This window comes from Schistocerca americana, chromosome 2 (genome assembly GCF_021461395.2).
Source record: "Schistocerca americana isolate TAMUIC-IGC-003095 chromosome 2, iqSchAmer2.1, whole genome shotgun sequence".
NCBI lineage: Eukaryota > Metazoa > Arthropoda > Insecta > Orthoptera > Acrididae > Schistocerca > Schistocerca americana.
This window is the reverse complement of record NC_060120.1, coordinates 589,031,986-589,049,272: the sequence shown is the minus strand read 5'-3', so window position 1 is coordinate 589,049,272 and position 17,287 is coordinate 589,031,986. Positions and strand designations below refer to the sequence as shown.

General features: G+C 45.3%; 1 protein-coding gene across 1 annotated transcript in view; it reads right to left on the bottom strand.

The window, feature by feature from the left end:
• The window catches only part of LOC124594210 (chymotrypsin-like), a 35,943-nt gene that overhangs the window by 6,909 nt on the left and 11,747 nt on the right, over positions 1 to 17,287 (bottom strand). The window contains exons 3-5 of the mRNA XM_047132570.1: positions 12,913 to 13,054; positions 7,359 to 7,540; positions 1,472 to 1,564 (exon numbers count right to left, since the gene is read on the bottom strand). Of these exons, the coding sequence (XP_046988526.1) occupies positions 1,472 to 1,564; positions 7,359 to 7,540; positions 12,913 to 13,054 (417 nt within the window). The remainder of the gene's footprint in view (positions 1 to 1,471; positions 1,565 to 7,358; positions 7,541 to 12,912; positions 13,055 to 17,287) is intronic.

Genomic DNA, 17,287 nt, shown 5'->3' with positions numbered 1-17,287 from the left:
TGGCGCCTCAGTTGGACCAGCGTTCGTGCTGGACGTGCAGACCGCGTGCGACGACGCTTCATCCAGTCCCAAACATGCTCAATGGGGGACCGATCCGGAGATCTTGCTGGCCAGGGTAGTTGACTTACCCCTTCTAGAGCACGTTGGGTGGCACGGGATACATGCGGACGTGCATTGTCCTGTTGGAACAGCAAGTTCCCTTGCCGGTCTAGGAATGGTAGAACGATGGGTTCGATGACGGTTTGGATGTACCGTGCACTATTCAGTGTCCCCTCGACGATCACCAGTGGTGTACGGCCAGTGTAGGAGATCGCTCCCCACACCATGATGCCGGGTGTTGGCCCTGTGTGCCTCGGTCGTATGCAGTCCTGATTGTGGCGCTCACCTGCACGGCGCCAAACACGCATACGACCATCATTGGCACCAAGGCAGAAGCGACTCTCATCGCTGAAGACGACACGTCTCCATTCGTCCCTCCATTCACGCCTGTCGCGACACCACTGGAGGCGGGCTGCACGATGTTGGGGCGTGAGCGGAAGACGGCCTAACGATGTGCGGGACCGTAGCCCAGCTTCATGGAGACGGTTGCGAATGGTCCTCGCCGATACCCCAGGAGCAACAGTGCCCCTAATTTGCTGGGAAGTGGCGGTGCGGTCCCCTACGGCACTGCGTAGGATCCTACGGTCTTGGCGTGCATCCGTGTGTCGCTGCGGTCCGGTCCCAGGTCGACGGGCACGTGCACCTTCCGCCGACCACTGGCGACAACATCGATGTACTGTGGAGACCTCACGCCCCACGTGTTGAGCAATTCGGCGGTACGTCCACCCGGCCTCCCGCATGCCCACTATACGCCCTCGCTCAAAGTCCGTCAACTGCACATACGGTTCACGTCCACGCTGTCGCGGCATGCTACCAGTGTTAAAGACTGCAATGGAGCTCCGTATGCCACGGCAAACTGGCTGACACTGACGGAGGCGGTGCACAAATGCTGCGCAGCTAGCGCCAGTCGACGGCCAACACCGCGGTTCCTCGTGTGTCCGCTGTGCCGTGCGTGTGATCATTGCTTGTACAGCCCTCTCGCAGTGTCCGGAGCAAGTATGGTGGGTCTGACACACCGGTGTCAATGTGTTCTTTTTTCCATTTCCAGGAGTGTACTTAAACGTAACTAACCTAAGAACATCACACACATCCATGCCCGAGACAGGGTTCGAATCTGCGACCGCACTGGTCGCGCGGTTCCAGACTGTAGCACCTAGAACCGCTCGGCCACCCTGGCCGGCTCAGATGTTAAGTCCCATAGTGCTTAGAGCCATTTGAACCATTTGAACCATCATCTCACGGAAGAGCTCTGTACTTGACACTTCCAGTACATCGAGAAACGCAGTCATATACTGCTCTACAGCCTGCTCCAATGCCGTTGGGAGTGTTAGTGATAACTATATCGGTAATTGAGAGGACATATCACACTCACCGGCCGCCCCCCATCCGGTGAAATAGCCAACTTGATTGCCGTAGTAATTGCCAGCGTCTGCAAACGTTGGTAGTATGGCAGGTCTAATGTAATCTGGAACAGAAGAAAAATATTGTTACGTGAGAGCAACAAATAGCTGTCTCATTACTGATTATACACTCATAAACATCACTCTACGCCTCATTTAACGAGAATTATCAGTCAGATATTTTCTCGTTATTTTGTTGAACGCAATAAGAAGACTGTAGAAATCAATTTTTTCATTAGCGTATATGATCACCGAGAGGTTGAGTGCCGCCTATTAGCGTTGCGTGACACGGAAAGGAAAGTATATAAACTAAACTACGTCCGAACACGCCTTGTAGGTCCAACGGTACCGACCGACTGCCGTATCATCCTCAGCTCTTAGGCGTCACCAGAATCAGATGTGGAGGGTAGTGTGGTCAGCAAATCGCTCTCCCACCCATTGTCAGTTCATGGGACGGAAGCCGCTACTCCTCAGTCAACTAGCTCCTCAATTGGCCTCATAAGGGCTGAGTGCACCCCACTTGTCAGTAGCTTCGGTCAGACCAGGGCGGTCACCCATTCATGTGCTAGCCAAGCGATCTGACGGGAACCGATGTTACCACTGTGACAGGGCTGTTGGCAAGGAAAGTACGAGGGGCTTTTGAATGAGTAACGGAACAAACTTTTTTCTCGGCCAGTTTCTGTTGAAAAAATGCGGAATTCTTATTGAAACATTGTGGAATGTTCCTACTTCAGCCTCTATAGTTTCACTAACTTCTGACAGGTAGTCGTCAAAGTGGAGTCTGTAACGGAGGTCCGTTCCAAGCAGAAAGCTGTCATACCATCGCAGATATTCTCAGGCGTTTGCAAAGTGTCTACGGAGACCTGACAGTGAACAAAAGCTCTATGAGTCGTTGGGCGAGGTGTCTGTCAATATCGCAACAACGTCACGCAGATGTGTCCAATCTCCCTCGTTCCGGCCGACCGCACACAGATGTGATTCCTGCAATTCTGGAACGTCCGGACACTCTCATTCGAGGTGATCGACGGATCACAAACACCTTTCTGCTCAGCTGCTCTCTGTTGGTAGAGCTGACACACTCGTCCAATTTTTGGGGTATTCAGTGTGTAATCGATGGGATCCTCGTCCCTTAACAGAAGACCACATATATACAGTGTTAAGCGTAAGTATTACTACGACTCAAAAGAAAAAAGTCCAGTAAACACGGTCTCTAATTTCAGTGCCTTAAATAAAGCTATGTGCACCTGTTCATCGTCACTGCTGTCAAAAATACCCCTTCTACTGCAAGCACTTCGCTATTGCGAACGACTTACAGAATGCAGTAAACAAATAAGTAAACATATCAGAACCCATCTGACATGTGGCCTACACTTGGGAGCCATCGCTAACGGAGGCTCTCAATGTGGTGTCTATTCATAGTGGCGCATGCTTCTGTGCTGCGCCCTCCCTGAAAAACTCCAGATCGATCACGGATCCGCTGGCAGACATTCACGACACTTTCCTGTAGTGTTTGTACACCAGTAATGACGCATGCACCAAGGATTTCAAATGTCCGCGCAACCGAAATTCCAAAGGATTAAGATCGGCAAAACGAGCTGGCTAACGTACTGGACCTCCCCGACTACTCCACTGCAGCCGGCCGTGGTGACCGAGCGGTTCAAGGCGCTTCAGTCCGGAACTACGCAGCTGCTACGTCGCAGGTTCGAATCCTGCCTCGGGCATGGATGTGTCTGATGTCCTTAGGTTAATTAGGTTTAAGTAGTTCTAAGTTAGGGGACTGATGACCTCAGATGTTAAGTTCCCGCCAGGGTAGCCGAGAGCGCCAACGCGCTGCTTCCTGGACTCGAGTAGGGGCGCCGGCCCCGGATCGAATGCGCCCGGCGGATTAACAACGAATGCCGGTGTGGCGGCCAGCCTGGTGTGGGTTTTAGGCTGTTTTCCACATCCCGCTAAGTGAATACCGGGCTCGTCCCCACGTTCCGCCTCAGTTACATGCGTCGCAGACATTTGAAACACGTCCGCACTATTGCACGATTTACACTAGGCACAGCCAGTTGAGGTACACTGATTCTGTCCTGAGGGGTACGGGGTGGCGGCAGGAAGGGCCACCCCTAAAACTAACATTGCCAAATCCGTCGTAACCATGTCGACCCTGCGATCACTGCGGGACTATGGCATAAGTGAAAGAAAGAAAGAAGGATGTCAGATGTTAAGTCCCATAGTGCTCAGAGGCGTTTGAACCATTTTTTTAATTACTGCCCATTACTTGTCTGTGTGAGGTATTCTCGGACATATTGGAGAAAATATTCTGGTGCTCCATCACGCATAAACCACAGCCCCTGCCGTTGTTGGAATGGTACCTTCTCTAGCAAGACAGGGGAATGGTAGCTTCTCTAGCAGGGCAGACAAGTCGTTTGACTGGAACTGATGACACACAGAAACAGTCAGCCAGTTTGGTAGTATGTATGGTCCTATCATTCTGTCACCAATAATTTCTTCCCATGCATTAATTGAAATCGGCACGGATGTCTTTAATTCTTCAACTGCTTGTCGATTGGCGGCAGCCCACGTACGCTGGTTATGAAAATAGACAGTCCCAACTGAGTGAAACTAGCCTCATCTGTGGACAGTACTTTTGTTGTGAATTGCGGATCTTTGCAACATCCAGTGACAGAACTACATTAATGTAGGCTAACCTTGTGGCCGAAGGGCTTAGACACACTGTACATGATGTGAGTACAGCAACGGTTCATGCAGTATCGCCAAGACTAGAGGACGACTAACCCTGAGAAATGCTGAATTTCTACGTACACTACTTCCAAGATTTTCAAACACTCCTTGCAATAACACGTCATGTCTGTGAGCTCTCGTGTGGAATAACAGGTTACTCATTATGCTGGTAAGTGTAGATATAATACTATGTAGTAAAAGTATTTCACATATTTGTCAAAACACAACATAGTAATTTATGTGCTACATTTACGGAGAATTGCTTATGCGGTTTACAGTAACAGCACTAACACATGATTAATACTTACTCTATCAATGTACAATAACAGAGGAATCTATAAGTCGTTCGTCGTAACAAAGAGCTTGAGAGATGTGTTTCACAATAGCGACGATGAACAAGGTCTCATAGCTCTTAAGATAAGATACGCAGTTTAGACCCAATGTTTACTCGACAGTTTTGTCTTATTTTGGTCCACACTACCGCCCCTCAGAATATGGAATACCTTTCTTTAAATCTCTGTACACGCGGCACAGAGACGAATGTAGAAACATTCTAGCGACGATATAAACAGAAAAATGTTAATGTATCCATTTATAGATGCACTAGAAAGCCACTCGACCGACTAGTACCGGTTCCAAGATCAAGAAACCCGACAACGTCAGGGAGAGGAATGTGCTGAGGACATGTCCATCCAGCCTCAGCCAACGGTGCCATTGTTAGGGTATGGCGCGGCGTTCGGTCGCGGAACCTTTAGAGTATTCCCCAACGATGCACATGATGCATGGACGAAATATGAGCCCAGTTAGATGAGAATATAATCTAAACGTTTACATTTAGAATATAGTTTTCCTAAGGAGGACAATAAACTAATGTGACAAAACTCATAGCTGGCCGCTGTGGCCGAGCGGCTCTAGGCGCTTCAGTCTGGAACTGCGCTGCTGCTACGGTCGCAGGTTCGAATCCTGCCTCGGGCATGGATGTGTGTGTGAAGTCCTTAGGTTAGTTAGGTTTAAGTAGTTCTTAGTCTAGGGGACTGACGACTTCAGATGGTGCTTAGAGCCATTTGAACATTTGAACAAAACTCATAAGATAGCTATATGGCGGTACTATCGCGTGCACAAAGCATAAAAGGTCAGTGCATTGCCGGAGCTGTCATTTGTACTCAGATGATTTATGTGTAAGAAGTTACTGACATGAGCATGGCCCCTTGATGGGAATTAACAGACTTTGATCACGGTGCTAGGAGCATGGGACATTCCGTTTCAGAAATCGTTAGGGAATTCAATATTCCGAAATGCCCAGTATGCCGAGAATACCAAATTTCAGGCATTACCTCTCACCACGGGCAACGCAATGTCCGACGGGCTTCACTTAACGACTGAGAGCTGCAACGTTTGTGTAGAGTTGTCGGTGCTAACAGACAAGCAACACTGCTTGAAATAACCGCAGAAGTCAATGTGGTACGTATCAGTTAGGACAGTGCGGCGAAACTTGGCGTTAATGGGCTATGCCAGCAGACGGCCGACGCGACTGCCTTTGCTAACGGCACGGCAATACCTGCAGCGGCTCTCCTGGGCTCGTGACCATATCGGTTGGACCCTAGACTATTGGAAAACAGTGGACTGTTCACATGAGTCCCGATTTTAGTTGGTAGTAGCTGGTGGTAGGGTTCGAGTGTGGCGCAATCCCAACGAAGCCTTGGACACAAGTTGTCAACAAGGCACTTTGCAAGCTGGTGGTGGCTCCATAATGGTGTTGGCAGTGATTCCATGAAATGGACTGGGTCCTCTGGTCCAACTGAACCAATCATAGACTGGAAATGGTTATTTTCGGCTACTTGGAGACCACTGTAGTGATTCATGTACTTCATGTCCCCATGACAATGCGCCACGTCACCGGACCACAATTGTTCACGATTGGTTTCAAGAATATTCGGAACCGTTCGAGCGAGTGGCTTGGCCAAGCAGATTGCCCGACATTAATCCCACCGAGCATTTGTGGGATATAATCGAGAGGTCAGTTCGTGCACAAAATACTACACCGGCAACACTTTCGCGATTATTGACAGCTGTAGAGGCGACTTCTTGCAGGGGACTTACAACGACTTGCTGAAACCATACCACGTCGAGCTGCTGCATTACACAGGGAAAAAGAATGCCCTACGCCATATTGAGAGGTATTCCATGACTTTTGTCACTTCAGTGTACACCACACTGAAATCAGTGGCCATTCTAACATACATACGCAATTTCCTCGCAAACGGCTCGTTTGCAGACCCATGCTTAGCGAACTTCTTTTTTTTCATATTATTATCATACTTTTGCGGATGTACCAGCTTCCACTATTAATTTTGAAGCGCCTTGTATATGAGACGTTTGAAATTTCTGAAGAACAGCTAATGATGGGATTATATACTGTACACCATCCAAGTTTGTTTATTTTGCTGATGAGTATATTTCACTATCCAGCAACGAAGATTTTGTTCATTCTTCATGGAGGCGATTTCCTCATGAGCTACTATCCAACGTTTTGAAGCGTTAGACATACTATTTTATCTTCATAACAACGGCTACTCAAACAAACGCAAATAAAAAATGCCTTCTTCCTGGCATGCTCTACGTTTCGAAAATGGAGTGGAGATAGATACTGCTAAGGGAGCAACTATTTGCCGGCTTTAACAAAGTCAAATTAACAACAAAAAGATCACTATGTCAATATGGTAAAAAGTAAAATTCAGCAAGCCCTCACGCTATTAAACTGTCATGCCGTAATTTTGATGGAATTTCTCGTCTGGTCACGCGTTTAACACGGAGCCTTCTACTTCTTAAGGCAACATAACGGTTGCGACCACTTTATAGGAAGTAAACGGTCTACTGGAAAACAATTATTCAACAGTCTCTTGTGTATAATGTCTTGGTAATTACGAAAGAACGTTATGTTAGTTGTCAGCTCTTTACAGTAAAATGCAAACAGCTAGTGATGCAGAAGGCAGCACTTACGCTGAAATGAGGACAGCTGCTAAACGAGGTTACTGGAGAACTGCACTACCAACCACTGGGTAACGACAGTAGCTGAATATGTTAGACATGAGCATCAGGAAGCATCGTCAAGTATGCTGTGGGACTTACTGGAGGCGCCTGTGACGTAGCAGTCGAGATCCACGATGGCCATGTTGTATTTTGGCCAGCTGTTGACGGTACTGGCGTCGAAGCCTGGGTGGATGGTGCATATATTGCTAGTGATGGTGACTCGCTCATCTTCCAGCGTGTCCATGTCTTGCACTCCGATCCACACATCCCAATATGTGTACCTGCAACACGCACCTCACGTAAAGATACGTAGAGAACTGTAGCAAAGATACAGTTAGTATGTTGGACATTGTAGTCCCTTTACAGCTGCAGTCATGGAACCATAAATTCAGGTCATCTTATAACTCTGGGAAATTCGTTGGATGAGAGATGTATATTACTTTCCCGCTATCATGTGGTGCACTTGGAAGGTCCCCCTTGGTACTATGTGTTACAATAGTTCCAATTCCTTGATTCTAACCAAAGTTTTCGGAAACCTCCTTTGCATATTAAGCAAATATCGTAACTGGTAATAGCCTCCAAAACATTCGCAGTTTGGATTCTCTTTGTTCCCTTGCCAGGTCGCTGGGATTTAGGTGGATTTAGGTGAAAAAAAAAACAAGACATCTATAATGACCCACAATGCCTATTTGAAAAGGGACAGACGGATCTTCCGCAACAAAAAGCATTAGTATCCGAACAATCTATATTACTAAACGGTTAAAACGGTCGTCCAGTCCCAGCTGTGATGTTGCCTATCCAACAGCTTCCAGTGACAACAAAATTAGGTTTTCAGTACTTCATATAATTACTGACCAAATTTAAGATCTTCAAATTTTCTCGTAACCTGCTCATTGAAATGTGTAATCTTACGTAAAAAGTTTAACACACTAAGCTTTAAAGTTAGTAACTTTGTATATGTCTTGAGACTCACAGCGCGTAGGTTACCCAGAATATAATCATTCAATATTTGAGAATGGGAGCACATAGCATTTCACCAAACTTAACGCATAATTTCAAACAAATTTGAAACATTTCTCGCTGACACCACAAAAAATAATGAAAGAAAGAAATTATCGCTTATTACATTTTCGCTATTCATACAGTAAAATTTCAGCATCAGACACGACGTTTTAGTTTATTACTTGTTTAATACTGATTCTGTTCGCAACACATTTTGCAGATAGTATCCACATACAGCACTGAATGTAGCACCAAAATTGTTCCATTGTACGATAGACAATTCACGAATATGACTTCATAAACACTGATATGTATGAGAAACTAGCTTTTGTTAAAACGGAACGCAAACTATCGAGACTACACTCATCCAGTAAATTATCTGAAACTAATAAAATTAAGATAATTAGGTTTTTTCATCTTCAACCATTAAGGTTTAAAAAGCTTATTGTCAAATATTTAAGACTTTAACTCATTTGTAAATCAAGCAGGCGTTTTACTTTTAAAGAATGTGGGCTGGGGTGGAGGTAGTATCTGAAGAGAAAAATATCATTCAATGTACTTCGTCTGTAGGATGCTTGAAACAGCTTTAATACAGCATGTCCGAAAGAACAGACACCGTATCCATATAAGTATATAGTTCTAACAATACCGGCCATGACCTTCATCTTCTGTGCGGATGCACACATATTCCCCAAACTCTTACGGGAGTAATGATTGTGTTGCGGTGGGGCACTACGAAGGTTAGTGTGTGGACATACAAGGTGAGAATGTGGGTCTCGCGGGCGGCGGGCACGAGATATGCCTGTAATTCCTGTAGTCTGTGCCCTCGGTGGCTCAGATGGATAGAGCGTCTGCCATGTAAGTAGGAGATCCCGGGTTCGAGGCCTGGTCGGGGCACACATACTCAACATGTCCCCAATGGTGTATAAGAACGCCTGTTTGCAGCTGAAGGTATTAATATAATTCTAATAAATCCTTTTTTTCGATAATGCTAATAAACTATTTTCTACTGATCTGATCATCAATCAGCAAAGTACAAAATGCACAATCGATTTGCGGCATCGTACACTGATGACCTATAAATAGTTTCCAAGTAGCGTGTAGTAGCCCTTTTCACGGCTGTAATGATGGGCTGGACTCCATCACACAGTGCCGTCTGTCATAAATTGATGTGCATTATGGGATCCACGTACAATTTCTTATAATCAAGACAGTTGACGGAAACGATCGTCACCTACAGTGTCAGTATTTAGTTATTTCCCAGATGGCTCCGAAATAGAGAGCTACGCTGCTGGCCACTAAAATTCCAACACAATGAAAGTGGCATGCAAAGACAGTTGGTAGATAAGCAGTAAAAATCTGACCAAGTTGACGAGAGTGTGGGCACCTGAAGGAAATGATAAATGGGGGTTGGTCAATGAGTAACAAAATCAGATACATTCAAGGCACCGAGTGAGGTACCGCGGTGGTTAGCACACTGGACTCGCATTCGGGAGGACTATGGTTCAAAGCCACGTCCGACCATCCAGATTTAGGCTTTCCGTGATTTCCCTAAACCGCTCAAGGCAAATGCCGGGATGGTTGCTTTGAAAACGCACTGCTGATTTCCTTCTCCGTCCCTCCCTAATACGAGCCTGTGCTCCGCCTCTAATGACCTCGTTGTCAACGGGACACTACACATTAACCTCCTCCTCCTCCTACATTAAAGGCACGGTATCCATATGGCGTGCACAGGCCGGTCTGTAATACCGTTAGCCAATATTAGCAGCCCATGAAATGACGTTAAAATGTACCACGTATAGAATATGAAACAGCAATTTGGTTGCAATAATTATACGTCTGTTGTTTTTGAAACTGATAAACGATATTTTATTCAAAATAATTTCCATTGATATTTATGCATTTCTCCCACCTCTCCGGCAGGCTATGAACGCCACGCCAGCCCCCCCCCCTCCAACTCCCCCCCCCCCCCGAAAAAATTCTTCTTTTGAAGCGAACCAGTTAGCGAGCCATTTTCGTACATTTTCATACGAAATGAAGCGTTGTTCAGCAAGAGTGTTCAATTGAACTGATAATAATCGGACGGAGCCAAGCCTGGAGAATAAGCCGCATGCCCTAGTATTTCCCAACTGAACGCTTCAATCGTTTCCCTGGCCCGTTTTGCTGTATATAATGGGGCGTTATCATGGAGCAACATGACTTTGTGTTGCCTTTTTCCATATACCGTTTTCTACGTAATACTCGATTTAAATCGATCATTTGCTTTTGGCAGCGATCAGTGTTAAGGGTTTCGCCAGGTTTTAGCAGCTCATAATAAATGACACCCTTTTGAACCCACCAAACACAGAGCATTGTCTTCTTTCCGAAACGATTTGGTCTTGCAGTGGATGTCGATGGTTTGCCTGGATTCATCCATGATTTACGACGCTTAGGATTCTCAAAATATATTCATTTTTCGTCACCTGTCACTATTTGATGGAGAAACGACTTCCTTTTGTATCTGGCGAGCAGCATTTCACAAGTGGCCTTTCAGTTTGCTTGCTGTCTTCCATGCAGTTCATGCGGAACCCATTTTCCCACTTTCTGCACCTTTCAACCGAAGAGAAACGGCTTTTTGGGTCACATTCAATTGATACGCGAGTTCCTGTTCAGTTTGAGTGTCATCTTCATCCAATAGTCCTGCAATTCGTTGTCTTCGAACGTTTTCGGTGGTTTCCCGTGCTCGTTGTTTCTCACGTCAAAATCACCACTTCTGAAATTTTTTAACCACTGGAAACACTGTGTTTTCCCAAGAGCACGTTCGCCGAAAGCTTCGACAAGCATTCGATGCGATTCTGCAGCAGTTTGCTTCAAATGATAACAGAAAACCAATACTGTCCGCAAATCGTAGTTCATAGGCACAAAAGTCGACGTGTTTACGGGTTTGAAACAGATACCGATGTATGCAACTTGGGTTTCTGTGTGTTGATATTCATTGTCAGCCGTCAAAGGAAGCAGATGGAGCTGCAGAAGCGGTCTCGCGGGCCGTACACTGACGGCTAGCACCACCTATAGGGAAATTCTGGTTTCATACTTCTACACCTGGTATGTCGGAACAAAGTCAGAGAATACATCTAGAAACGGAATCAAGCCATCGCTAACTGGAAACTAGTGCCAGAGGAGCTTTTGGCTTAGAGCCGACGCTTTCTGGTGGAGGCCAGCAGTCAACGCGTGATTCCTCTTCCACGCTCTCTACTGGCTACTGTTCTCAGCATATCATGTCCCACAGCAATAAGCAACCTTTGCTAAAGTGACGGTCCTACTTGATACGTAGGCCACAAATGTGAGACAGCGTTATCCGCGCCTAATGGAGTTTGAAAGGGGCGTCGTTGTCGGCCTCCGTTTGGCTGGCTGACAAATCGATAATACCCAGATTTCTGGAGCATTGGCGCGTGACCAGTCGCCCGATGTAGGACTGCATGGGAATATGAGGACCAGTACACTCTTTGCCATGGTCTGGTCGATCACGTTTAATCACGACAAGAGAGGGTCGCCATATTTTGCGCAAAACACACTGTAATACCTTCACATCTGCGCGTGACGTCCAAGAACATGCTGTGTCATACTGCAGCATTGATCGGAAAATAGTAGCAGCCGTACTAAGGAATTACTGTACCGTGCGTAGGCTTCCGTTAACACCACAACACAAACGGCTGTGTCTGGAGTGGTGCCTTGACTGGGATGCACGGACTGCTGATAAATGACGTCGCATTGTGTTCAGTGGCGAACTGGGGTTCTACGCTACCCCAGATGACCATCTTTACCGAGTATGGCGGCGTTCTGGGGAGAGGTCCCATTCTTCCAGTGTGTTGGAGAGGCTCAGCGGTGCTGCCTGTGGCAGAGTGCCTGGGGTGAAGAGTCATCGGGTATGACTTGAGGTCGTGGTTGATAGTGCTTGAGGGAACTCAGACGACACAATAACATTCCACGGACATCCTGTGTCGTCATATGTACCCCGCACTCAAGAATACCGCTGCTCCATTTTTCAAAAGAATAATACTCGTCTACACATGAAACGTTTATCTGTAAACTGCCTCCGTGGTGGAGAAGTACTCCCAAGGCCAGCAAGATCCTCGATCCCGATCCCGATTGTACACGTGTGGGAACAGCTCCAACGTCAATTCGGTCCCAGCGCCAGTGTCCAGGACATCGAGGACCAGGTACAACAATTACAGTTACAGCATGCCTCGGGAGAGGGTACAACCGTGGTTATGACAGCCATCGCAACCGAATCAGTGCAAGCATCTAGACAAGAGGGGGTGCTACATCATCCCGATGAGTGGTTTCATGCTCCAAAGTTCTCCCAAGTTTGACTCGATTTTGTAATCACTGAAATAACATCGCATGCCCTCTCAACCTCCTACCCTTAGCGTGCTTCATTTTTTTGTCAGGCAGCCAAAGTTACTGTAGTTACGCAGAGATGAAGAGACCTGCTGAAGAAAAACTGTCATGCAAGTCTACATAAAAGCAGTCTTCGGTCTGATGACTACTGTAGCAAGTGCAATAACAGCAGCAATGTTAAGAAGTCTTTCCCAGTCGACCGGCATGTACTGGCTCTAGTTGTGGAAGCTGAACGACGGCCGCGTGTGCGGGCTGCGGCTCAGAGCCTCACCCGTAGCAGCAGACGGCGGCGGTGAGCACCCATCTGCTGGAGAGCAGGGCGCCGCTGCACGTGGTGGTTCCGTCGGCCACGATGCCCACCGTGTGCGGGAACTGGCCGCGGTACGGAGCGGCGCCGATCACCGGCCGCACGCCTGCAACGTGGTCACAACTTGTAAACATTCTCTTCCAGTGTATTTCAAACAAAGAAGGTGAGTACGACATCGCAGCATTTGTGTTATTTCGAGTTACAATGTAATGTTCCTTCGGACACGCATGCGTGTTCGAAGAAACGGGCACTGCGGCGACTACAGCCGCTGTGAAATACATGAAATGTATTCGTAGTTGCGAATACGAACAGCCATCAGCTGTATAAGGGCGACGACACCGAAAATTTGTGCCGGAGCGGAACTAGAGCCCGGGTTTCCCGCTTTTGTTCGTATTAGCAACTGCGAATACATTTCATGTATTTCACAGCGGCAGTAGTCGCCGCTGTGCCTGGCCCTTTGGAAGGACCATTGCATCGTTGTTCTTAATAGAACATGCACTACAATATTGATTCTATCCGCCGATCCCAGGCAGCGACTTTCAATTCAAAGCACTTTCTAAAGCGAAGACCGCATAAATATTTCTTTATTTTCGACAACTGGTTTCGACATACTTTGCTGTCATTTTCAGGTGTGTGATATAGTGTACATCGGTGGAATGTATCTTATATCATGAGGTGAGTCGTAACATTTGAAAAAAAAGTCGTAGGTTTGACATTACGAAAAACGGAAAAGGAATCTGTACATTTACATAACTTCAAAATCTTTGTTACAAAACGTATTCGTTGTGAGTTGGAACCTCACGTGAAATTGTCACGTTAGTGGATAATATCATGAGTTACGACGTAATATTTGATAAAGATTTTTGTTGTATTAGAAGAAACAAAAGGAACTGGACATGTACATACCTTCAAAATCTTTGTCACAAAACGTGTCCATTGCGAGTTGGAACTTCACGCTAAGTTTCATGTTAGTGTATAAAATGTAGTAACTTACACAAAGGTTTGTCACTAACAAAACAGTTACAGTCAAAAAGCAGCTTGTGTACATGGACCTGTCTTATATGTAGCGTTCACAGATAATTGTTACATCATAAAAATCACAGCATATAGTAACATTCACTGTCGCACATCAGCATACGTTAGCTCACATGTCCCATTACCATGCATTTTATTGCATGTTGTGATCTTTATGATGAAGTAATCATCTTTGAGTGGTACGTATACATGTACACAAGCGCTTTCTGATTGTAAATGTTTTATTGCTGAGAGACCTTTGTATAACTTAATACATTTTATCCACTAACATGAAACTTAGCGTGAAGTTCCAACTTACAATAAACACGTTTTGTGACAAAGATTTTGAAGGTATGTACATGTCCAGTTCCCTTTTCTCTTTCTTGTAATACAACAAAAATCTTTGTCAAATATTACGTCGTAACTCATAACGTGAGACACATTCCATCGATGTGCACTGTGTTACATACCTGTAAATGACAGCGAAGTCTGTCGAAACCGGTTGTTGAATATAAAGAAATATTTATGCGATCTTCGCTTTACGAAGCTTTCTTCGAAGTTAAACAGGTCACTCCTTACCATTTCTCAACATGAGAAAACTCACTTCTTCCATTAAAATGTCCTCCCCTGTACGAGAATTACATAACGTGTGTACGAATACAGGTAGTGATACGACAACATATGAACGGTTGGATCTGGCTGTGAATCGTGCACGGATAGCCAAAGCGGCAAAGGCTACCCCCTTGCCGCGCTGGATTAGCCGAGCGGTCTAAGGCGCTGCAGTCATGGACTGTGCGGCTGGTCCCGGGAGAGGTTCGAGTCCTCCCTCGGGCATGGGTGTGTGAGTTTGTCCTTAGGATAATTTATGTTAAGTAGTGTGTAAGCTTAGGGACTGAAGACCTTAGCAGTTAAGTCGCATTAGATTTCAGACACATTTGATAAAAGGCTACTCCTGGTGTTATGCGGGTTCGAGTGCCGGTCTGGCACAGATTTTCATTGCCATCATTCCCTTGTACAGCTGATGGTTGTTCGAATTTGTAACTGTGAATACATTTCATGTGAAGAGAGTGAGATTGGACTTTGCTGTAGTGCCGGCATCGTTAAGTTGACTCACGCAGCACTAGCTCAGGTCTACATGTACATCGTCACTTTGCAATTCACCCTTCATTGTTTGGTAGAGGGTGCATAGAACTATATCCAGACAATTTCTCGACCAGTACACTCTCGAATATCACGATGGACAAATGAACATCATCTAAAAGTTTCCGTCCGACTTCTGACTTCTCTTCTTTTTTCACTATGGTCTTTTCTCCCTATGTAGGTGGAAGTCAAAAAAATATTTTGGCATTCAGAGGAGAAAGTCTGTGATCGAAATTTTGTGAAAATATCTCGCTGCAACGAGAAACGGCTTTGTTTTAATGATTGGCAACCCAACTCGCTTATCGTATCCGTGACATGCTCTCCACAGCTTCGTAACAATACAAAACGAGCTGCCCTTTTTGACATTTCCGATATCCTACATCAATCCTTTCTCGTGAGGATACACTATCGCGTAACGAAACTCTAGAAGAAAACGGAGCATCGTGGTATAGGCAGTCTCATCAACAGACCTTCTAAGTGTTCTGCCAGTAAATCGTAGTCATTTGTTCGCATTCCCTACAACATTTTCTGTGAGATGTAAGACATTTAACTGAATGGACAGCCACCGATTTACATAATTTATCGTACAACTGAAACTAAAAGGAATTTTTATATTCAGCTGGAGGACGTCACACTTTTTATTATTCGGTGTCAGTTGCCATTCATCTTCAGTTTCACTAGATGTCTTCCCCTCAGTTACTAAGAACTGTGTGTTAAACACTGACAAATAAATGAGAAGGGGATAAAAATTGGAGGAAGAAGAATATGGCTTGAGGTTTGCAGATGACATGGCCCTTCTAACAACAGATATATTTACAAAATTTACCTTTCTAATTGATTGTCCTTTCTCATGACTCACACTGTGCAATGGTTCAAGTTCTAGAGTTGGTGGTTAGAGATCTCTGTGAGATGTTCCCGCGATCTTTGTGCATTACATTTTCGTCTTTACTGAGAATTTTCACAGTGGTACTTCCTGGTCTGATTTGACCCAATTTGTACGGTAAATCACATCTTCGCCTCCTCTCCAGTTTCGTCACGCTCCTCTCTTAGCCAGTTTTTCCTAGCCTGCTCTGTTTCCCTAAATAATTCGTTATTTATCCTTCGGTACGCCTTCCTTGCATCTTCATTGCTCTTGTTTTTCTTTTTTTTTTTAACTTTCTCCTTCTTCCATCTTCGAAATTATTTCCGTATAACCCTTGACTGTTTTGACCTTTTCCCTTTTACATGACCTATACACATCTGCCTTTCTTCTATTATTCCTTCTTTCAGCATATTCTTCAGACTTCTTCAGTTCTTTCATTTTTATTTCTATTTCTGCCATAAGTCAATTAATATCAGTCCCCGGTAATGTGCGCACTTCTTGATTCCATTTATGTGGCTTTCTTCGGCCAGTATGATATCAATTCGGTCTCTATATTTGTCCCATGGTGATTTCTAAACGTAGATCTTCCTCCTGTGATTATAACCATGTACGTTTTCACTACCAGCTGTCATTCCCTGCGGAAATCAAGAAGCCGTTCATCTCCATCATACTTCATTCAAAGACAATGACTGACTACGGTTCTCTCCATCACTTCTGCTCCACTTGCATTCCAATAGCCCATTACTATTTTTCAGAATCCTTGAGCATCACCCATCATTTTCTCTATTATGTTATATGTTTTCACTGCGAGCTGGTCATCATGTTCTGTGGTTGGCATATACACTTGGAAAATAAGTACATGTAATTTACAGAATTATCGGGTGTCCGGCCGGGTCACGTCGTAATTCCTCCACGATACTTTAGCAAACAGACAGGTTGCCATCTTCAGGTGGTCGCTGATGAACCTGAAAATAGTAACGTGTCTGTTTACCGAAATATCGTGTAGGAATTGTGACATGACCCGGCCGCACACCTGAGAATTCTATAAATTAGAAATACAGCGGGAAAACGTCAGACCGCTTAATAAATATATCTTTCAGTGATTCTTCCCGCCTTACACCAATAACCCTGTCACATCTATAGTCTACATTTTCCACGCAATTAGCCATTTCTTTGTCATAATCATTCCTACTCCGTTCCTTCATTTTATTCGTCCTCCTCAGTAGTACATTGCGTATTCATCAGATTGCAGTTCCCCACGTCCATCTTAAGTCAGAAACTCCTACTGAAACGTATACTTTCAATCTGTATATATGACAGTTT